The sequence below is a fragment of the Carassius carassius genome, chromosome 15, assembly GCF_963082965.1.
Source record: "Carassius carassius chromosome 15, fCarCar2.1, whole genome shotgun sequence".
Classification (NCBI taxonomy): Eukaryota; Metazoa; Chordata; class Actinopteri; order Cypriniformes; family Cyprinidae; genus Carassius; species Carassius carassius.
Window position 1 is genome coordinate 30,574,505 of NC_081769.1, and position 23,879 is coordinate 30,598,383.

At 37.0% G+C, this 23,879-nt stretch overlaps 1 protein-coding gene across 1 annotated transcript in view; it reads left to right on the forward strand.

The window, feature by feature from the left end:
- LOC132158877 (synaptic vesicle glycoprotein 2A-like) overlaps positions 1-23,879 on the forward strand; it is a 33,548-nt gene that overhangs the window by 7,522 nt on the left and 2,147 nt on the right. The window contains exons 2-12 of the mRNA XM_059568489.1: positions 4,583-5,311; positions 14,801-14,981; positions 15,587-15,738; positions 17,499-17,632; positions 17,750-17,839; positions 18,216-18,326; positions 19,596-19,684; positions 19,774-19,938; positions 21,152-21,285; positions 22,599-22,802; positions 22,912-23,071. Of these exons, the coding sequence (XP_059424472.1) occupies positions 4,714-5,311; positions 14,801-14,981; positions 15,587-15,738; positions 17,499-17,632; positions 17,750-17,839; positions 18,216-18,326; positions 19,596-19,684; positions 19,774-19,938; positions 21,152-21,285; positions 22,599-22,802; positions 22,912-23,071 (2,018 nt within the window). The 5' untranslated portion in view covers positions 4,583-4,713. The remainder of the gene's footprint in view (positions 1-4,582; positions 5,312-14,800; positions 14,982-15,586; positions 15,739-17,498; positions 17,633-17,749; positions 17,840-18,215; positions 18,327-19,595; positions 19,685-19,773; positions 19,939-21,151; positions 21,286-22,598; positions 22,803-22,911; positions 23,072-23,879) is intronic.

Consider the following 23,879-nt stretch of genomic DNA (forward strand, 5'->3'; position numbering starts at 1 on the left):
ACATTTCCTCTAGTGAAATGTCCATCAACTGTTGTCTTCTCACATCAAAATTTACAAACATATTACAACGTTTTTGTACTGTTTTCGCTTGCGGTGTTTGATCTTTGCATATTTCTCTACTGATTTAGACAAAATGACTAACCTCATCTTTCACTAGTGAAAGCAATATTATGAATAGGACTTACATTTTTACTTGGAAGCAACAGTTTAACATTAAAAATGTTAAAATGGTGGATTTCTTTCTCACAAACATGCAGGTTTTTACTTCACAGGATGTTAACTGATGCACTTGAGTGGTGTGGATCATCTTAGCAGCTGTTTGGACTTTCATTCTGATGGCACCCATTCACTTCAGAGGATCCACTGAATGACAGAAAAATGAGCAAGTGATGTAATGATATTTCCCATGAAGAAACAGCTCAGTTAAACAGTCCCAAGTCTAAGTGTTTTTTGCCTTGTGTGTGTTTGCATTGCTCTGGCAGCGAGCACAGGCTCCTCCTCTCTCTCTCCACATGCTCTGCAGCTCTGTAGGACACTGTTGCTGAGCAGGTCTCATCGCCAACCTTCGACTGCTGGCATTTAACTGGCTCAGCCAAAGTGACCCTTCAATGCAACACATGGCGGCTTAATGTCCTTCTTTAGAACAAGGACTGTGCAGTAGAGACATAAAACATACTATTCCTGAGTAATGTTCAGACTTCAGTATAGACTTTGGCATGATTCTGTTGCTAGGCTACACTCTTAAAAATAAAAGTTCGCAGTGAACAATTCTGGGTTCCACAAAGTCCCTTTTTTTATTATTATTTTAACAGTCTAAAGAAACATTTACTACAGATTCAGATACAGATACAAATTCTAAATCTTTTACAGTATTTTATCTTTTTTTTTTATTCTATTGCAGAAACAATCTGTAATCTGTAGTATATGGTGCATATACTGTATAAATAAATAAAAGAAACATATAAGGCAAGTAGTTTTGCAGTGTACCATCCCTCTTGATTTGTAACAGATCTAGAGTAAATCTCATTTATTACTGCATTCAAGAAAGGCACTGTCTTCCTTGTCTGTTTTACTCCAGTTTTGATCTACCACAGTCCTAAATCACAAATAAAAGGCCTGTAATCTCATGTTGCATTAGCGAGTAGATTTGACAGCTCTGGGCTTGGCTTTGCTTCACAGAGCTTTTAGGCCCTGTTCTGTAGCGCTGACATGTGTTCCTGTACCAGTCTAATTGAAACGCACACATTCCACCAAGAGAAAGACTGTTGTTCCCAACAGAGCCATCTCACACACACCGCTGCTCCTGCACACCACTATTGCTGTCCCATCTCCAGACCGCAATAGAGATGAGACGGATTTGGGAAATTTAGTTTTTAAATTTAGTGCTTCAACTTAAACATATTTCAGTTAGTTTCCAAAGCAACATTTTATTTGATTTATTATTTAAATTTGGAGTAAACTGTACCATTTAATGCAGTAACCAAAAGATTTTCCAAACTCAGAGTATTTTAAAGTGATAGTTGGGTTCAATGTTGTGTGGACCCCACCAATTTTCATGAAAAAAATATATAAATAAATAATAAATGTTGCAATAAAATAAAAAACTCTAAAACACAAGACTTTTCAAAAAATATGCTTTGTGTACCACAGAAGAAAGGTTTGGAATGACATTAGGTTGAGTAAATGATAAATAAGTGAAACCATCGTTCTTCTTTATGTATTTTGAAAGAAAAAATAGTTCCCTGAGTGTGGCCGCAGTGCTGATGATGAATTTTCATCATGTGTCAGTGCTGTATCAGTTAAAAACTTGCATTAATTTTTGTATAATAATCAGCCCTGCAACCAATCAATATTAAAATTATTTTCACAATGGCAGCGCAGGCCTCTATTGGCAGACGCGTGCACATGCAGAGAGAGCATGCAGGGATTGTACGAGTGAGAATGAAACCACCACAGAGGACAGCATAAGGCAGATCCATGCCTGCTGCCGCCAACTGGGCCATTTCTCCCTTGGACCAATCGCATCTGCTGATGAGCTCATAGCGCCCCAGATTCACCTTTACAGACATTTATAGCTTTACAACCATCGTAGTGTTTACTTGGAGTACTGAGAGAAGCATGTCAATTTGTTTTATTGGCTCTACAGTCCACATGACTGGTCTGTTTCTGTGTATTCACTTATTAGTGCCGTGATAATGTAATAGGACTCGGGAAGAGCAGTGCTGACAGATATCCCAGATTCACTCATTATCTTCACAGGCACGGGGTGAAGTGAGCTAAGCACTGATGAGCTCTATTCCGAGAGCAATACACAATCAGAGAGAGAGAAAAGAACAGAGAAATTAGACCAGAATGTGACTTGTTTAAATTGGTGTCTTTAGGAACGGGAATCATTATTTAACTTTGTATACAAATACAGTATGTAGATCTGTATTTATATCCAAAAGATTTGTGCGTTTATTCATGTATTATGTTGTATTTTATTTATATTATTTATTGATTTTTTATATGATTTATTAGGTTATGTTATATAATATTATTAACTTAAATTATAATAATTTATTACAGCAAAATGAAATATTCCAAATGTTCCAAAATTCCCCCAAAATATTTGATGTTTGTCTAGATAGAGTTTGGGAACCCCTTGCGGTATATGGGAAAATGTTAATAATTTAAACAAAATAAGAGAGATCATACAAAATGCATGTTATTTTTTATTTAGTACTGTCCTGATTAAGATAATTTACATAAAAGATGTTTACATATAGTCCACAAGACAAGTTTTGTGATGGTTCTTCATGAGTCCCTTGTGTGTTCTGAACAGTTAAACTGAGAGCGGTTCTTCAGAAAAACCTCCATGTCCTGCAGATTCTTCAGTTTTCCAGCATCTTTTGCATATTCGAACCCTTTCCAGCAGTGACTGTATGATTTTGAGATCCATCTTTTCACACTGAGGACAATTGAGGGACTCAGACACAACTATTTAAAATGGTTCAAACCTTCACTGATGCTCCAGAAGGAAACACGATGCATTAAGAGCCTTTTGAACAGGATGAAGATGCCCAAATCTTTCTTATTTTGTTGAAATAGCATATTTTTTCCATTTAATATAGCCCTTCGGAAGGAACAGAAGACACTTGCATGTTTCCCGGGAAACACAAATTAAGTACAGTTTACCTTGATCTTCAAATTCATTGTGGCAAAAGGCATCAAGTTATATTATATTATTGATCTGAACATGATAAAATGTATGTCAGGATCTTCAGTGAAGGATTTAGTAGTGAGTTTTATTTTGACTCACTCATTCTAAATAGATAACAAGAACCATTTCATTGGTGTTATTCATTTAAAAATCATGTTACATCAGTTGTTCTGTATTGAGAACAACTCAACATAAAGCGACCAAGATGTCATCACCATCTCTGGTTTTTGTTTCATAACCCTAAATCTCATCCCTTTCAGGTTTGTTCAGATTTCTGAACTTTATCTGATCTATATCTGTGCAAGATCTTTATCTGTGCTGTAGAGCTCCTAAGTACCCCTGAGATATTATTAATGTGGCTCAATTATGTATATTAGATTATTAATGCAATAACAGGATCCAGACCAATTTCAACAGATTGTAGAAGGCAACACAGACGGATGGTTTTATGAATTTCCCTTGGGAACAATTTAATCGCTTTTTTTCAGGGAGACTCAATTGGTTCTTAAAGTGTTTTCCTCCAGAATGTAAACTGGATGAAACAAGGTCACTGTGAGCTGCTGTACCTATTTACATGCTGTCAGTGTTATCCATGTAGTCATTTGTAATTGTACTCTTAGCTTACAATAATTTTAATTCCATGTGTATTTCTTGTTGTTATCACAAAGCTGATTAAACATAATCAAGTTTATTCGGGTAATATCAATGCTTGAAAATCCTGCTGAAGCCAGGCTCAGTGTAATAGCTGGTTTTATATGATTTTTTTATATGGTCTAAGCATGCCATTTAGCAGAACTAAAATGGAATAGATGGTTGCTATTAGCTAGAATAGCAGAAGCCAGATGCCTGGTTTTTGACCTGGTAGACTATCTTTCTAACTGATATATATTTAATATTGTGGGAAAAATGCATTGATATGAACAGTTAAACTGTGCACAAAACAAAAAGCCACAGTTTAAGAATTCAAATCATGTGTGTTGCAAGTCCATATTAAAAATGATGGTCAATTATTAAAGTATATACAGATTACAGACCACCTGTATGATTCACTAAACAGTGAGATATGAAAATGTTCTAATAGATAAACTATTACAATCATTATGCAAAAATACTTTAAAATGTTAAACTTTTTATTTATACTTTTTACATTTTTAAGTATTTTTGATATATTTAAATATATATATATATATATATATATATATATATATTTTGATTAAAATATTTTATTTTATTTTATATACCATGAGTTATAACATATAATTTATAATAACGTGCCTTATGTGATGTATGATTTAATTTGAAACTGATGCGTTAATGTTGTAAAGTATTTGCTTTAATGCCTCATCTTGAATAACAGCTTGTGTTCTTGAATATTTTCAGGTCTCTTTGCTCTAGAAGCTGCTGTCCAGGGTCCTGAACTTCTTCAGCCCAGCTTCACTCTACTACATGCAAACAGGCAGCTCCTGACACCCAGTTCCAACTCTCTTTACATCAGTGCACAAATTTGAACCATGGAGGAGGGTTACAGAGACCGTTCAGCCTTCATTAAAGGGGCTAAGGACATTGCCAAAGAAGTCAAAAGGCAAGCAGGTAAAAAGGTGGGCCGCCACGTGGATAGGGTGAGCGACGAATACAGCAAACGCTCTTACACCCGCTTTGAAGAGGAAGACGATGATGACGATTACCCCGTGCAGGCCCAGGACGGCAGCTACTACCGCAGCAACAGCCGGGCCAACGACGACGAAGGGGCTCACAGCGACTCCACAGAGGGCCACGATGAGGATGATGAGATCTACGAGGGCGAGTACCAGGGCATCCCCAGAAATGACTCTGTTGAGAAGGCCGACAGACAGGTGGACGGAGTGGGACAGTCTCAGTTCCAGGACAAGACGCAGTATGAGGGCGAGAGAAGGAAGGACCAGGAGGAGCTTGCCCAGCAGTATGAGACCATCCTCCAGGAATGTGGCCACGGCCGTTTCCAGTGGACCCTGTACTTTGTGCTGGGTCTGGCCCTCATGGCTGATGGCGTGGAGATCTTCGTGGTGGGATTCGTACTCCCTAGTGCTGAGAAAGACATGTGTTTGTCTGAGCCCAACAAAGGGATGCTGGGTAAGTCCAGAACAGCTTATAGGCTTTTATTTATTTATTTTTGCAATTATGAGCAAAAAATGTTTGTTTATTAGCAAGAACTAATTTGAAGTAAAACATTTTTTTTTTTGAAAATTAGACAAAAAAGACAAAGCTGTGTACTTAACACATTTAATCAGGGAAATATCACAATATTATGATTATTGTTGGCTCTTTGACAAATTGCTTGTATTTGTCCTCTTTTATATGTTTGCTAAATTCATAAAGGTAAAGTACTGCAATCCAAGAAAGACTTGTGAATTGCATAACTAAAATAAAAACAATGGAGAAATATAAAATTATAGGCTTAAAGATGCAGAATATATATTATATATATATATATATATATATATCAGTGATGCGCGGGTTGATCCAAAATGAGGGGGTGCCTGCAGTCACCCGTGGTTCCCCACGGTTACGAGTCATCCAAAAATATTTTTAATGATATTCGGGTCGCGGTCGGTCGGGTCCTTTGAAATAAAAATGCCAATTAAACCTTTGTAAATTATATAGTACTAGACACATTTTTGAAATAAATAGGCCTACACTTTATTGGCTGAATAACTGGCATGAAGATGACGTACGAGCTCAGTCTGCACGTAGAGATGGAGGCGGCAAAGAAGACTGCATGGGGAGCAATGCCGCTGTTTTTGGTAAAACATGATTTTGACGACTTCATTAAGTTTTGTTTTATAGAAAACTCTTTTTAAAAGATTTTTGTTTTGTAGAAATTGTATCTTAATTTTGATCAATGTTTTATCAATCAGTTGCCCGTATTTAATAAATAAGAAGCAAATATATAGCCTAGCAGACAATGTAATAAGGCGCCGGCATGATCACGTGCATTGCATGTGAACTAAACAGCGTGTGCCTCACAGATTTGAGAAATATAGGTTATATATTACAGAAAGCTTGAAATGTCTTCTTTTAAACGAAAATATTCAAACCAAAATAAATGGACTACTCTCTGATGATGTAATCCATATGAAATGTGCATTTCTCTCTGGCGTTCATGGCGAGTCTGCATTGTCAACTTCATCTTTGCAGCAACACAGAAAACACCAGTTTATTACTAAACAATTAAATGACTCCTTTCATATTTTCGAACCAGCAGGCCATTCTGGGTAGAGCGAGACCCCACGGAATGAGCGAGCGGATCGGGATATTCAGAAATGCGCTCTCCGCTCACAAGCTCGGATCGGAACAAACCTGAGCCTCAATGTCTGCTGACCTTGCAGAAACATAGAAATAGACATAGCCAGACTAGACTATTTTAGTACAAAATATGAGCTTACTGACGATTTTTTATAATTCTTGACAAAATTATAATACTTTTTTTTTTTTTTGCCATATGGCCCAATGACGCTACAATGAGCATTTACTGGTTTTTAAAAATGCGGGTCAGGAAGCGGGTCGGGAACAATTTTTTTTTTTTTTTTTTGCGTACCGAATTGCAGGCGGGTTAGTTGAAAATGTCGGTCGGGTGCGGGTTATTAATACATTGACCCACGCATCACTGATATATATATTTATTTATGTGTGTGTGTGTACAGGTGCATCTCAAAATATTATAATATCCTGAAAAACTATTTTTTTCTGCAGAATTCTTTTTTTGTAACTTATTTCAAACTACTAATATATTCTAGATTCAATACATGTAAAGTAAAACATTATAAAAGTTTTTTGTTTTAATTTGAATGATTAGAGCTTACAGCTCATGAAAGTCAAAAATCCACAATCTCAAAATATTAGAATATTCCCTAAGATTAATCAAAAAAAGAATTTGCACAACAGAAAAGCTCAAGTTCTTTAAAGTATGTTCATTTATGCACTCAATACTTGGTCGGGGCTCCTGAGGTGTTGCATGGGAGCGATCAGCCTGTGGCACTTCTGATGCACTATTGAGCCTTCAGCTCGGATCAACTGTTTCTCGTCTTTCTCTTGAAAATATTCTATAATTTCATATGGGGTTCAGTTCAGGCATGTTGGTGGCCAATCAAGCACTGTAATATCATGGTCAGCAAACCACTTGGAAGTGGTTTTGGCTCTGAGGACAGGTGCTAAAATCCTGCTCGAAATGGAAATCAGCATCTCTGTAAAGCTTGTCAGCAGATAAAAGCATAAAGTGCTCCAAAATCTTCTGGTAGACAGCTGCATTGACTTTGGACTTGATAAAACACAATGGCCCAACACCAGCAGACGTCACGGCACCCCAAATCATCACTGACTACACTAACGATTCACTAACGGACACAAACTCTGGATTTCAAGCAGCTTGGATTCTGTGCCTCTCCAGTCTTCCTCCAGACTCCAGACCTTGATTTCCAAATTAAATGCAACATTTACTTTTATCTGAAAAGAGGACTTTGGACCACTGAGCAACAGTCCAGTTCTTTTTCTCCTTAGCTCAGGTAAGATGCTTCTGATGCCTCTGTTTCAGAAGTGGCTTGGTAGCCCTTTTCCTGTAGACGTCTGAGCATGGTGACTCTTGATGCACTGACTCCAGCTTCAGTCAACTCCTTTTGAAGCTCTCCCTAGTGTTTGAATCGGCTTTTCTTAACAGTATTCTCAAGCTTGCAATCATCCCTGTTGCTTGTACACCTTTCCCTAACCATTTTCTTCCTTCCAGTCAACTTTGCATTTAATATGCTTTGATACAGCACTCTGTAAACAGCCAGCCCTTTCAGTAATGACCTTCTGTGATTTACCCTCTTTGTGGAGGGTGTCAGTGACTGTCTTCTGGACCACTGCCAAGTCACCAGTCTTCCCCATTATTGTGATTTCAAAGAACAAGAGATTATCATTTATAGTACATATACGACCCTACAGCATTTACAAGACACTAACGACTTGCTAGACAGATTTATGGTGTCTCACACTCAGAATGAGGAAAGAGAAAAATCTGAGGGAAAGAACAATAAACGTTTCAATTGTTTACTCAAAACTTTAACAAATTCTTGCAATAAATATGATAACAGTCTCAACAATGTCCAACAAGATGAACAGCACACATTCCACTCTCTCACGCCTCTCTTTCTGAGGATGTTGCTCTACGCTCGTCTTTTTGAAAGATGCCGGTGCTCCTCGCAAACCTACCTCTGCACACGCTGTTGGCTGTAAAAGACAAGAGAGGAGAGAGAGGGAGAAAGAAACACCCAAAAAAATAGTCAAATACAGTCACAGGCGTAACAATATATATATACAGTATATATATATATATAGAGAGAGAGAGAGAGAGGGAGAGAGGGCTGATTATTTTTGGAATATGTGTAGGATTGAAAAATTTGGTAAATACATTTAATGAAACTGGATGATACAGGATTAGTTTACTCAAAAATACTACATTTTTCAACCATGTATGATTATCTTTTTCTATGAAATACAAAATGAAGTGTTAGGCGCAGTGTCCAAGTTACACTCTTCCTTACAAAGAAATTTGCTGAAGATATTTTACTTGTTGATGATATTTCATGGCCCTTTTTAAAGCTTGGCAGTATCTGCATTTTTGGAAATGCATTATGGAAAACAGAACCTCAAATATTCTGCCTGAGATCTTCTTTTGTGTTGCACAAAAGATACCACTGATATTTATGATTCACAGATTCACTATGCTGGTTTGCTAGTCTTATCTGGTCTAAAAAAGTGCCTAAAACCCCTGTAAAACCAACTAAGACCAGCAAGCCAGATTACGCTAATGTAAGTTGTTTATTTTTTCAGCAGAGATGTTTCAAATCTCTGTCAGTGGTCACAGAAAAATAGCTTTCTGTAACATAAACAAAATCTTAAGGCCAGTTTCCACTGTCATCTTGTGCCCATTTCACCATGTGTCAGTCCATACAGAAAGGACACCATTCTCCATCCTGGTCAAACCCGACGCAGCATTGACGCAGTTTGAGCTATAATTAACTGACAATAGACATGCTGAACAGCACAGTGTGCTTTCATGGCTTGTTTTGTCTCCTTGTGGTCTGTGATAGAATATTCTAATAGCCCTTTTGCATGGATGGAGTCCTTGAATATCATGTTACATTATATAATATACACAGACATTTTGGTGGTCTTAACTGCTCTGCTCTGCTCATGCATGCACGCAGGTGTTGCTGCTCTTAAACCATATTCATTTTTTCCTTATGTTAACTGTTTGCTAAATTATCTTTTAAGGGATTATTTGGGACATTACTGATGTGTTTTCCTGGTCGTAAGGTTCACACCTTGGTTTATAATGTGAGCTTGTGTGCTCATGTCAGTGCTTGTTCAGTGATATATTCACTCGGCCTGGGTCTCAGCTGAGCGTGTGTGTGAGAGTACCATTGGGGAACAGGGCCCTTGGTCTCTCCCCTGTTACAAAACAGCCCTGACTCATGCAGGAGTGCCATCTGTATCTCTGCTGGGTCCTAGTGCTGAAACGTTTTCATGCACACGAAGCTGCAGCTCTGCAGCAGAAGTGCTTCAGCCTCTGTCACATGACATTCTCCAATAAAATTCAACCGCGTGGATGTGTGGGATGAAATGGCCCGCGGAGGGTTTGTTTCTGCTCACTGCACCCAGCAGTCAACCTGCATGTTTCTCTACTAATGGGTTTAAATGCAACGAATGAGACCTAAATGAGAAGAAACAGCATTTTTTTGTGTGTGTAATATGAAAATAAGATGGATACAACACTTTTATTATTATTATTATTATCATTATCAAGACACTGAAAGTAAATCGCCTCATTAAAGGTCCCCTGAAGTGCCTTGAAACATGCAGCATTATTCTATGTGGTGACGTAATTTCAACAGAAACAGGAAGAGAGGGCGGGACATATCTAGCAGCCCTGCCCCCTTTTTTAAAATAGCCGTTGAGCTCGGTAAGGCCGCATTTGACAGCCACAGTCTAATAGATTATCCCTAGATTCAATATGAAATTCTTAGTAAAAAAAAAAAAAAAAAAGTGGTCATAATCATGCTGAGGCTGAGTAGTTGTAAAAGTTTTAAATATATGCCGTCTTGCGCATATGATCCACCCCGTGCGATCGCATCTCTGGACCAGAGCCGAAGTCCGGATCAGACTGTTCGCGTTGCCGTGGTTCGTGTGAAACAATGTGAACCCAGACCTCATTTGTACCAATGGAAAGCTTATATACACTGTCTGAATCATTCCCTGTCGCCTACATTGTGCAGTACGAGCCATTCACTGTACAGGAAATACTACACTGTGAACAAATGACTAATCTCAGCCACAGCTTCAGTGTCAATTTATAGTGATGGTAGACTGATGGCTGAAGGTCTGGAAAATATGGCAGCTTTCATTGCCCAAGGCCCGCCCATGAGGCCGTTCGACTGACATGTCAAACAACCAATCACAGTTTGTTCGCTACAATAACAGACTTTCTGTAAAACTCTCGGACATATTTTAAGGATTATATGCCCCGAGCTTTAAATATTTGACATACTTTTGAATATCCAATGTTTAGTTGATCCTGATAAGCGCTCGTCGTCACAGTTGTAAACTCGGCGGCTTTCTTCTTTCGTGAGGGGGTTTGGTACCACAGAATTTTTATTTCCAGTTGGAACGTTTAAGAACACGACACATGTCTCCCGGAAATCCTGTATAATTCATCCAATCCGATGATGACTTTGACACTCCTGAAGTGTTTCCACTTTTGTCTCCCATATGCATCAGACATTTAGCCAACGGTCCGTGGGCGTGACGTCTGAGGCTGAGACTATAGTGCGGGGGGTGGGCCCTTTGGATTCTAGAGGGCATTTGATTGATCAGAAGATTTGATGAGAAGATGAAGTATGATGTGACGTCAAAAAAATAATTTGTTGAACCATTTTGGTGCAAGTGACGAACTGCAAGCTTTGAATGATTATATCTTCTAATTGTGAATTTTGTCACAGTTTTGTAGCACACTGCCTTATATATAGTAACCTTAAAACTAACATATTGATACTAACTTAAAAAAAAAACTTTAACCCAAAAAACTTTTGATTTCATGGGGACTTTAAATGTTATGTCAAATCACCTGTCAGGGAGATTTTATGGTTTAACGGATTTGTATTGGACATTTGTTTGGATGGATGGATGTATTGATGGATGCTACAGTGACTCAGAGATAGAAGATAAAAGAGGTAAATAGATGGATAAAGATGATAGATAGGTAGGTAGATAGATAGATAGATAGATAGATAGATAGATAGATAGATAGATAGATAGATAGATAGATAGATAGATAGATAGATAGATAGATAGATAGATAGATAGATAGATAGATAGATAGATAGATAGATAGATAGATACATGGATGGATGCAGCTGTTATGTCAGATTTCCTCGTTTGTTCTGCACAAATGCGGAGTGTTTCTGCTCAGCTCAGTGGGGGTGAAAGGTGACGCCCCTGTATCTTTGACAGTGCACGTTTAGCCTGTTTCTCACCCGAACACCGGGTGCCAAACGGCACATTAGTCCGGGTGAAACTGAAGAACACAATACACAAACCCGCCACAGTCCATTGCGCTCCCCTCGTCTGTGATGCATAGACACACTCGCAGAAAAAAAATGCCTCTATAAATAGTCTCTCGTCCCCTCCCCCAGTTTCTCTCTCTTTTACCCTCACTTTCGCAGCCCTGGAGCCTGTATACTTTCCTGTCACTGTGCTGGAGAATCCTCTCTCGCCCTTCCCCCTCTGCTCTCTTTCTCTCTGAGAAGGAAGAGGAGGCAGAGGTCAACTGTCTCCAGGCTCTTGCCCCGCCCCTCGTCTCTCCTGCATCTCTGAGACCCCTGTGATATCATGCAGGCAACCCACCCACTTAGCCATCCCAGAGCCTTTATTGGCTTCGTCGTGTTGCATCAGTGTAGCAGTGGCAGTGTAAAACACAGACCTTGCCTTTAAATTCAAGACACGTGGTAAACTTCGAGCACAGCCGTGTTTATTAATGCTGTCAGGTGAGCGAGTTGTGTAAAATCACACAGCACATGTTCGGTGTTGTCATCTCTATTGTTCAGGTCTCAATAGTAAATGTGCACTGCATCATTGCCTTTGAAGGTCATAAACAGGCCTGCATGAGCGCAGAATACAGCGGAAAGCACCGCAGAGTTTCACAGAATGCAAATGCTCAACACATTGTTTATGGAATATTATTGAGATTATGATCATGCTTTCACCCAGTCTATAGTATACACTAAACAAAACAATTGTATTTTTTGAATAATGTGAAGTTGTTCTTTAACACAAGAAAAATATGCACAAATATTATTTTGTCTTTTTTTCCAGTAAAAATATGGTTTTGTTGTTTATTTGAAGATTTATACATTTGTAGTTTTAATTTATATATATGTATAGATAATTACAGATAGTGTGTGTGTATATACTGTATTTATGTATGTATGTGTGTGTATGTGTATGTGTATGTGTATGTGTATGTGTATGTGTATGTGTATATATATATATATATATATATATATACACACACATACATACACAAATACAGTATATACATATATATATATATATATATATATATATATATATATATATATATATATTACACAATATATAAATATATGAGTTTTAAGTGCATGTTATATGAAATATTTCATACACACACAGAGATATTTCATCATTTTCATGTAAGATATATTATCTTTTAAAAGATTACTAAAATGATAATTTTTTTTATTTAGATTTATTCTATTTTTTTATGTTCAGATATTTTACTGAAAAAAAACTATTTTAAACTGTATAATGAATTATAAATGTATTCATAATGTATGTTAAATACATTATTCTTATCATAAATTATTGTAATTAAAAACTTAAAAACACAGGTGTTGTGCAGTTCAGGGTAATGCATAATATTTCTTAAAGATGTAACAGTGAATAAATAGATTAATATAATGTATTATAAATGTGGTTACAATTCTCCATAAGATCATACAATACATTATCAGTTGCATTAAAGTACATATTTAATGCTTAAAACACTTCATAATGTTTTATATATACAGGCTTAAAGTAAAGGTTTTTTTTTTCTTGCAGTGTGAACATATATTTTTAATTTTACACTTTTTGTCAGTAAATGCTTTGACAGATTCACCATTACCTTAGTGTTGTTTTCATCACCCAATTTGTTATCCCATCGAATTCAACCCAGACTGCAAACACATCTTTCTACTGCTAATAAGAGAGCAGTCTTGTCGTATTTAAATCCCACTGTCCCATTTTAGCGCTGCTCCTCTCTGCTAATGCATTGCCCAGTGGACACAGCGCTTCAGTCAGGAGGTGTTGAGAGCCGCTGGCATGTGCTGTCCAGGGTTTGTGCAGTGAAAGCCGATGGGCGCTGGAGAGGAGGGCTTGAGATAACAGACCCCTGTGCTGCATTGCAGTGATGCCTATCAAGGCTCATCATCACGGCTGTCTGCCATAGCAGCCCATTATGAGGCCAAGGTGAGAGAAAAGTAGTGCTGACAGCTGCCTCACAAAGTCAACTTTAATGCTACTTCAACATTTGCAGCATCATCTCAAAAACCTGCACAAACACCAGACACCAGCACAGATGCTCATCGGAGTCTAAGTGTTGGTTCTGATGGTGAAATGAAGAAAAGTGTTTATAAATGCAATTCATTAAATACTGAAATGTATTACTAAATGTGTGTGTATATATATATATATATATATGACACACACAATATGATATAGACTTAATATATAATATATAACACATACATAACATCGCATAAGTGATATACCTCTGTCCAATTTTGTGTGTGTGTGTGTGTGTGTGTGTGTGCGTGTATGTATGTATGTATGTATGTGTGTTTCTGGAAATATTAGGTGATTTGAAACTCCTATGCAAATTACATAAGGAGTTGAATATTTATGTTATTGTCAATATAGTGATTTCCATTTGAGTTAGGATGTTGCCTATACAGGCTGCAGACAGTACGACAGCTCATTAGGTTTTGGAACAGAGCCATTGTGTTTTCAGATGCTGGTGTGCTTAACTAGCTTAGCTAACAAGACCTAATGTGATTAAAACGACTTTAATCAGAAGTGAAAGAGCAACATCTGAGGAATATCATTTTCCTTGGGTCTTTTATATTGTATCCATGGATGAGTCCCTGCTTTCTGATTGCCGTGGCAGCACATCTATGCCAGCGGTGCCAGCAGTCTGCCGGGTGACACCTGTCTGTGTTCACACCCGCAGTCACATGACAGGCTGGTGCTGGAGCTGTGAAAGAGCCGTCAGTGTGAATACACCAAATCCTCGCACACACACAAAATACAAAATGAATTTGAGCTGTCAGGCACAAAACAATGAAAATGTTCCCTTCTATAAAAGAAGCACAACTTTGACATTTTAATCGTATTTTGGCTTCAGTTCCAGAAATGTCACTTTGATTTACTGTCTGTATGGAGTATCCTGATTGGGACAGGACACTGGTATAGGTATTGATCGGCCTGTCTCTCTGTGTCTTTCTCTCGCAGGTCTAATTGTGTATCTGGGTATGATGGTGGGTGCCTTTGTGTGGGGAGGTCTGGCTGACAGAATCGGCCGCAGACAGACCCTTCTTATCTCTCTCTCCATCAACAGTGTCTTTGCTTTCTTCTCCTCCTTTGTCCAAGGATACAGCTCTTTCCTGTTCTGTCGTCTGCTCTCTGGTGTGGGGTAAATGCACAGTTCACAACACCTACAGTCTCTTTTACATTATATATATATATATATATATATATATATATATATATATATATAAAAATATATATATATATATATATATATATATATATATATATATATAAAAAATAGATATGAAGGTAGGGGAGAATTTGGCTCCCTTTCAGATAAAATTTATATGACTACAGAATTTGAATCAAAATAGAAAATATTTTACATTAATGAGAGCAAGCAAATATGTATAAATGTATATACAATATGTGTATATAGAGAGAGCGAGAGAGAGAGAGTTAACTTTTTGCCCATTTTGAATTAGCGTTTTTTTTTTTTCAGTTGTCATTTTCATTTTAGTTAGTGATTTTCTGAGCTTTTGTCATTGTTATAGTTTTTTGTGATCTAATGATTATAGAAATACCAAGAAATTTCCCTGTAATTGGTTATAATGTAATGAAAACAGCACTTACCTACTTCTTGGTATTTTTACCAGCTCAATTCAAATTCAAAAAAATTATAATGGTGCACAAATGCACTGTTAGGTTTCATTTTAAATGGGATATTCTATTTTAAATGATGGAGTCCCTCTCTGTTTTGTGCTGTAGGATCGGTGGCTCTATTCCCATCGTGTTCTCTTATTACTCTGAGTTTCTGGCTCAAGAGAAGCGTGGGGAGCACTTGAGCTGGCTCTGCATGTTCTGGATGATTGGAGGCATCTACGCTGCTGCCATGGCCTGGGCCATCATTCCCCACTATGGTAACCATCAATCTCACATTGTTTGGGTGGTGTTCTGTAGCTTAATGGTTAATTGATCTCAGCTGGTAGCTGAAAGGTTGTAGCTCCATTAACTATCACCACTGTGCCCTTGAGCAGGACACTTAACCTCAGCTTACTCCAGAGGGGACTGAACCGGTAACTTAAGATCCAGATGTCACTGAAAGTAATTCCACCAATTATCGTGTCATGTGATAATCAATAAATGATTCATGGACAATGTTAAAAGTGGTTCTAAATCTCATCAGCTTATCTTCAAAAGTATGACATGATTTTAAAAGCCTACTTGCCATAATTACCAGCAATATCAGTCACTTGAGTTGTTTTGCCATAATTAATCCTAAAACATTGTCCAAACAAGCTTACACACAGACTGTTCCAGGTATGGCTTGGGAGATGACTGTTAATTATGCTATATGTGAATATAATGCACTAGTTATAATGCAATGTTAAAAGTGTAATTGTTACATTAAAGAGCTACAGTATTTCTAGTAATACTCAATCTTACCCTTAATTTTATTTATTTATTTATTTTATAAAATCAAGTAATTTAACAAAATTTATTTTACCACATGAAAAACATTTTTATATTTTTCCCAGTGTGGTTTCTCTGTCCCTGAAACACTGAAGTCTACGTAATTTATTAGTTGTTAATTAAGTGGTATTTTTAGCATTCACACTTTAAAAAGTTTACAGTGAAAAAAATGGAAACATTTTGATATCATTAACTATTTTGGATATTTTGTGACTTTGTAAATGTGCATTAAGGGAAGGCTCAGAAATTAACAAGGGTTTAGGGCAAAAATGCAACAAAACTCATAAAAATATCACCCAAATGCAAGATGCTGGTGCAAAAAAAATTAAACAAAATATGAAATATGAAATTGCATAAAAGGACATTACATTTAGTTCCTGTTTTTTATTTGTATGTACTTTTGAGGCTATTTAAAATTTTACATTTTACAATTTAAAATTACATTCATCTCATTGCATATTTACAGACAAAATAAACCATTATTAAACATGCTCTAAATGCCTTGTCAGATGCAGCTTCTGTGCCACCTTTGACTTTTTTAGATTTTAATAAGATTTTGTTGGTTAAAATCTATAGTATTCTGATTGATTGGATTAATTGAATAAATACAAGAACCCAAAACAAAGGTAAAAAATGCCACTCGACATCAGTTCCAGTTGTAGGGTGACCATATGCGCCGTTCATATGGGACACGTCCTAGCCAGGATTTTAATATTTCCTAAAATATCCAGGTTTTGGCTATTTGCACTGTGCAGGTCGATCGTTGTGCAACATTCATGAGAGCTATAAAGAGCAGAGCAGACGGCTCCTTATGCTTTCGAATCACTTCCACGTGTTTGTTCGTTCGTTTGACTTGAGGCATTGTGGCGCCCTTTGTTTTTTTTTTTGGATTTGTGCACAGCGATGCTTCAAGTCAATCGAACGAACAAACACGTGCGCATATTTGCATCGCTTTGATCGTTCCCTCTAGATCTCACCGTCTCACACGCAGCCCCATGATTGGTTGATTATGTACAATACCTGCATGTTATTGGTCAAACTGCTCTGGATGTTTTAGGCATTATTAAAATCCTGGCTGGGACGTGTCCCGTATGAACGGCGCATATGGTCACCCTATCCAGTTGGGAATGTTGCCCCTTAATGGAAAAGCTTGTTTCTGAGCCTGATTCTTTGGAACTAGTAATATATGCCCTTTCCCTTTAACCAGGCTGGAGTTTCCAGATGGGCTCAGCCTACCAGTTTCACAGCTGGAGAGTGTTTGTGCTGGTGTGTGCCTTCCCATCCGTCGCCGCTATCGCTGCGCTGACCACCATGCCAGAGAGCCCACGCTTCTACCTGGAGGTTATTGACGTCCCATATGCCGGCTTGCATCTGTTTTTTGGTTCATGCTGGAGGTAGAAGTGCAGAATACACTCCTAAATGAAAGATGACTTTACTCCAATGTGTGTGTTTTAACAGAACGGAAAACATGATGAAGCTTGGATGATTCTGAAGCAGGTCCATGACACCAACATGAGGGCCAAGGGCTATCCAGAGAGGGTTTTCTCTGTGAGTACTGCTAGATTCACCATCAGAAAGACAATAACAAGTGAATTGTGGAAATATTCATTTCTCAGTATGAATTAGAAATTAATTATGCAGCCAGGCTAATGAGTTTACATTTATCTGGCTGAAATTGAGTCGAATTAGTCTTCATGCACATTTAATGAAAATTATTTTTTTATTTTGAGAACTTAAACAACATTCTGTAAGTATTATGGACCCTTTTAAAGTCTTCAATGGTTATCATTGTAAGTCTTAATCTTGTTAATTAGACACGGCTCACCTCTCTTTGCCAAGTACTGTAGTTAATATTCCTACCACAAAACTGAGAATATCAGTGAATTATGGAGGCCCGTTTTGAAGCATGCTGTGAAATCCTCAGGTCACCACTATTAAGACGGTGAAACAGATGGATGAGCTGGTTGACATGGGTGGAGAGGCCACAGCCTGGCATCAGCGCTGGAGGATCAAGCTGACCAACCTCTTCCATCAGGTAGAGTATGATAACACCGCAAAAATCACTCAAACAAATGACATTTTCATTTCACATGATCTACAGAGGACATATTGTATTCCTCTACACATTTTGTTTTATATCAGTCAAAGTTTCTTGCATCAAAAAGTCATCATTTCATTGAACACTACTGCTCAAAAGTTTGGGGTCAGTAAGTAGTTTTTCCATTTTGATTCAGCAAGCATGCATTACATTTATAAAAAGTGACAGAAAAGGCATTTATAATGTTACAAAATGTTTATATTTAAATACGGTTTGAAAATTCTATTCACCAAAGAATCCTGAAAAAACAAACAAAAACAAAAAAAACAAACACATTTTCCACCAAAATATTAAGCAGAACCAGGGCTAAAACTATTAAAAACTATTTTGTTGACCTAAAAATAAAAAACTAAATTAAGAATAATTGATAATAAAATATTAAATGAAGATCTAAGTGGTAGCTCTTCTTGGTAACTAACTAAAAAGATTTTATGTTGAAGCTCTAAAATTACTAACTGGAAATAAATAAAAGTTAAAAATGAACTAAAACTGAAATACTATTTAAAAAGAACAAAAACGAATAAATATGACAAAAGAGCAAAACTAACTCAAATTAAAATAAAAAACTGAAAATATAAAAATGTAATTTTATAATAATAAAAATGAAAAAACACGAAGCAGCACAACTGTTTTCAACATTTATTATAATACAAAATATTGGTTACACTTTATTTTAAGGCGTCCTTGTTACAGCGTAATTATGCCTTTTTTATAAATACATGTACTTAATGTAGGGTTAGGATTAGGGTTTGGTTTGGGGTTACTTGCATGTCATTATGCATAATTTATTGTTATTATAATAGTAAATACATGTAACATGTAACAAGGACACCTTAAAATAAAGTGTTACTGAAACATATCTTAAGAAACAAATCAGCATATTAGAATGATCAAGTGACACATGTGACAGGATTACTGTATTTTTGACTTCCTTCAAAAACATAAACAAAATCTTGTTCAATCTTGTTATTTTATATACAGTGTGTAAATGGTTGTTATTATAATTGGTTAACCTCTTTGCATGAAGTAAATCATAATGCCCTCAACAATTTGCTGAGTACCAGTGGGTGGTCATATCTTAACATTCTTAAGTTTTTAGTGGCGATTCTGATTGACACATATTTGCAGCTTAAGTTTCCATAAATTACAAAGACCAAAGTCTCTATAGTCCATTGGACTCAAATAAAATCCTGCTTTATTTTCCAGGTGTGGAGCAACTTCCTGACAGTGTTTAATTCAGAGTACCGGAGGGTCACCTACATGATGATGGCCGTGTGGTTTTCCATGTCCTTCAGGTAAACTACCCAGAAGCACATGCATTTTCCAACCCATCCTATGAATGCATCTCTGCATCGTTTCATGTCTTGTTGCTCTCTGTTTCCAGCTACTATGGGCTGACTGTTTGGTTCCCTGACATGATCAAATACCTGCAGAAACAAGAGTACTCCTCTCGCACAAAGGTCTTCATCAAAGAGAAGGTAGAGCATGTGACCTTTAACTTCACCCTGGAGAACCAGATCCACCGGAATGGAGAGTACTTCAACAACAAGTAAGCGCTGCTCACATGCAGTATGCCAGACATATTTCTGTAAATAGGCCTGACCTTTCTATGAAAGGTGAATTGTGTTGTGACATTTGCTTGTTTTTTTTTAAAGGTATATTCCAGATGAAATGCAATTTAAGTGTGGGAGAATGACACAACAACCTTATCTTTTGAGCACGCCTTTTTTCTTTCGTTTTTCTTTCATTTATCGCAGACAAATAGTTTGAGCCAAAATCTAAGGCAATATCATATGCAGTATTTATTAATATTTTAAATGAGCTTTAAATTCTCTCTCTTTCTCTCTCTCTCTCTCTCTCTCTCTCTCTCTCTCTCTCTCTCTATATATATATATATATAAGTTATAGTAATTGTATGTTTTTGTCATTTTTATTTCAAATACTATTTAATATTTCTATATACAGTACTGTGGCTTAGGATTTATTTATTTATTTTAGTTTTAGTAATTTTAGTACTTCAAACTTAAACTTTAAATTGAGTTTTTTCATCTAATATTTATAGTTCAGCTTTATTTCACTAAACTAAAATGATTTTTTATTAGTTTTAGATTTAGTTACAATAACAACCTTGATCATACAGTATGTATATTTTTTTAGAAAGACAAGATTTTCATTCCCAGAGTGTGTTGCTAAAAATCATGCGAATACAGACGAGTTGAGAGAAACACATTTCACATAGGTGGCTGCCTGTAGACTGTAAGGCAGCTCTGTAGAGTTTGTAACAGAGCAACTGTCCCTCAGAAGCTTTCCTGTGAAGCCTGTGATAGTGTGATCACCCTCCAGCCCCTCTTTGAAACCATTAATCAGTCAGTGTCCTCCAGTTTTATTTAAATAATGTGTCCCAATTATGAGCAGCTGTTCCACTTTAACTAGATAAAATCTTTCCCACAAATCTAGTTTATGTTCAGCTAATCAGGAATGTGGTTAAATATATAAGCTGATCTCTAATCATCTAACGCTTTTAGTTTATAGTTACAATGCAGTTTTAATTTCATGACCTTCAATAAAGTCTAAATACAAATTTGTCTCAACATGCACAACAAATCCAATAGGAATGATAAAAAAAAATCACAGAGACCAGATGGAGACTTTCCAGGTTATCCATTTGTATTTGGGCCACTTTGTAGAAGCTAAAGGAATTCTGAATGCCTCTCAGGCAGCAATACTAATTTTCTAAATGAAACTTCTTTTTGTCATTAAAGGTTCTTGAATCTGAAGATGAAGTCTATGGTATTTGAGGACTCCCTGTTTGAGGAATGCTACTTTGAGGATATCACGTCAAGCAACACCTTCTTCAGAAACTGCACCTTTATCTCCACCCTCTTTTACAACACAGGTGAGAAAACCACAGGTTTCACCCTTCTGGGTATAAAAAATATATAGTATTGGCATTCAACAGCATTCAGACGTAGATAAAAAAAATATTGGAATTCCAGCCGTAGTCATTCGAAGATTTGATCCTTTATAAGAAGACACTCATATGACATGTTTTTCTTCGGTTAAAATGGCTTCTGTTTTTAGAGCTACTGAATGCATTGAAAATGATTCAGGTATCCTAGCAACACCAGCTCAGATTCTTCCTCCGCCTGTCTGTGAAGGAATGACAATCTGCTTTTCCTGATTCAGTCGTGCTGGGCGTTTATAATCGTTTCCCTGAGCAGTTTCCAGAGCAAATAAATGATGAGGAAAGACTAGGTTCTGTTCCAAAACCTAGTACACTGCCTACCTAGACAACATTGTAATGTTTACATGAATGCATTTACAGATGCTTTTATCCAAAGCATTAGATAGTCATAATTTACTCATCCTCAAGTCATCACAAACCTGCATGCATTTCTTTCATCTGTAAAACACAAAATAAGATATTAGTAACCAAACCTTTTCACATCCCATTGATTTCCATCTTGTTTTTTGTTTTTTTGTCCACACTATAGAAGTCAGCCGGACCCAAAACCATTCGGTTACCAACATTCTTCAATATATCATCTTCTGTGTTCCTGAATTTTTTTTTGGTGTATGCCTGCATGCATGCATCCCCTGACATGCACTATAGGCATGCAAAATGCTTTTTTTCAAAAGGTTAAGTGAATAAATTAATCCAAGTTGGCAATGACTATAATATCCATATCCTGTGTGAATGACCATTTGAAGACAGTAGACAGCTTACAAGCTTTTAGTTTTGAGGCAAATGTCCAAAATTCAGTTGCATCTTGAAGTAGCTCAATGCATTAGAACACATTGCATAAAGATGTCTATTAATTCTAGGGTGACCATAGGTCCTCTTTTTCCCAGACAAGTCTTGGCTAGGATTTCTAAGTTGTCTAAAATATCCAGGTTTTGCCTTTACTTTGCTATTGTTTTCATAATTGCTGAAGGTAAGTAGTTTGACCAATGGCATGCAAGCATTGTACATAATCAACCAATCGTAGGATGCAATAGGGTGGGCTCTACAGAGCTTGTCAATAGGAGAACAGAGCCAAAGCTTGGCAATTTAGAAATCCCGGGAAGGACGTGTCCGGAGTAAAAAGGATGTGTGGTCACCCTATTGATTCTTACAGCAGTTTGACCTTAAAACGCCTGCATATTTAAATTAGTGTAATGGAAGAATCGCTGCTGCAGTGGTTAACAAGAGCCCTCATCTGTTTCTAGACTTGTTCAAGTACCGGCTGATCAACAGCAAACTCATCAACAGCACTTTTCTGCATAACAAAGAGGGCTGTATGCTGGATTTCAGTGATGAGAACAACGCATACATGATCTATTTCGTCAGCTTTCTCGGCACACTTGCTGTCCTTCCTGGGAACATCGTGTCTGCCCTGCTCATGGACAAGATCGGACGTCTAAGAATGCTGGGTAAGAAAAACAAGTTGCATCATTGCTAAATAGTTTTTGGAGCTCAGAATAATATGAATTCTTTTAAAAAATGATAAACATTCGTTCTCGCTCTTATCATCTGGTGCAGCGGGCTCCAGTGTGATTTCCTGCGTCAGCTGCTTCTTCCTGTCATTTGGAAACAGTGAATCTGCTATGATCGCCTTGCTCTGTCTATTTGGGGGCATCAGCATTGCGTCGTGGAATGCCCTGGATGTGCTTACAGTGGAGCTGTACCCCTCGGACAAGAGGTGGGCCAAGCTCATAATTCTATCACAATTGTCCTCTTTTCTCTCTGTATGTGTATTTAACAGTTATCTCAATACAATTTTGGGCACTTACGCTACATTTTAAAACATATTTGTAAAGCAAGATTCTCTTCTACTTCTCTTCTCCATTTCACACAGTGTGAAACAATTTTCACACTGTGTGAAATACTTTGAAAGATTAATAGATCAAATGTATGTCAGTAATTCTGTGCTGCATTGGCACTGCAGTGCAGATCAAATATATCATAATTTAGGGCATATCTAAAAATTCTCAGTCAAAACGAATGATGTCTCAGCAGTTCTGACATAAAGTGCTATGCATTATTTCTAAGAAAATATGTTGACAGTGCCTGCTTAACAAAATGGGCTCTTTAGCACCCCTAAGAGTTTAAGCACTGAACAACTGATTTCAGAAAGTTTCGGAGACATTTACAATATTATAAAAGATCCCAAATAACTTTCTATTTAGCAGAGTCCTGAAAAAATGGTTCCACAAAAATATGAAGCAGGACAACTGTTTTCAACATTCATAATTATACCAAATGTTACTTCAGCATATTACCCTTTTTTTGTTGTGTGCAGTCAGTGATGCCATAGAAGATTCAAACCATTTTGAGTTCCACAAAGAACCTTCTAGTGAACAGTTCTTATAAGAATCATGTTTTTCTTAGTCTAAAGAACCTTTTTTCTGCTATAAACAAGCTTTTCTACAATGAAAAGTTTCCACGGTTGTTAAAGCTTCTTTGTGGAACCTTCAGTGACCAATAAAGAACCTTTAATTTTTAAAAAG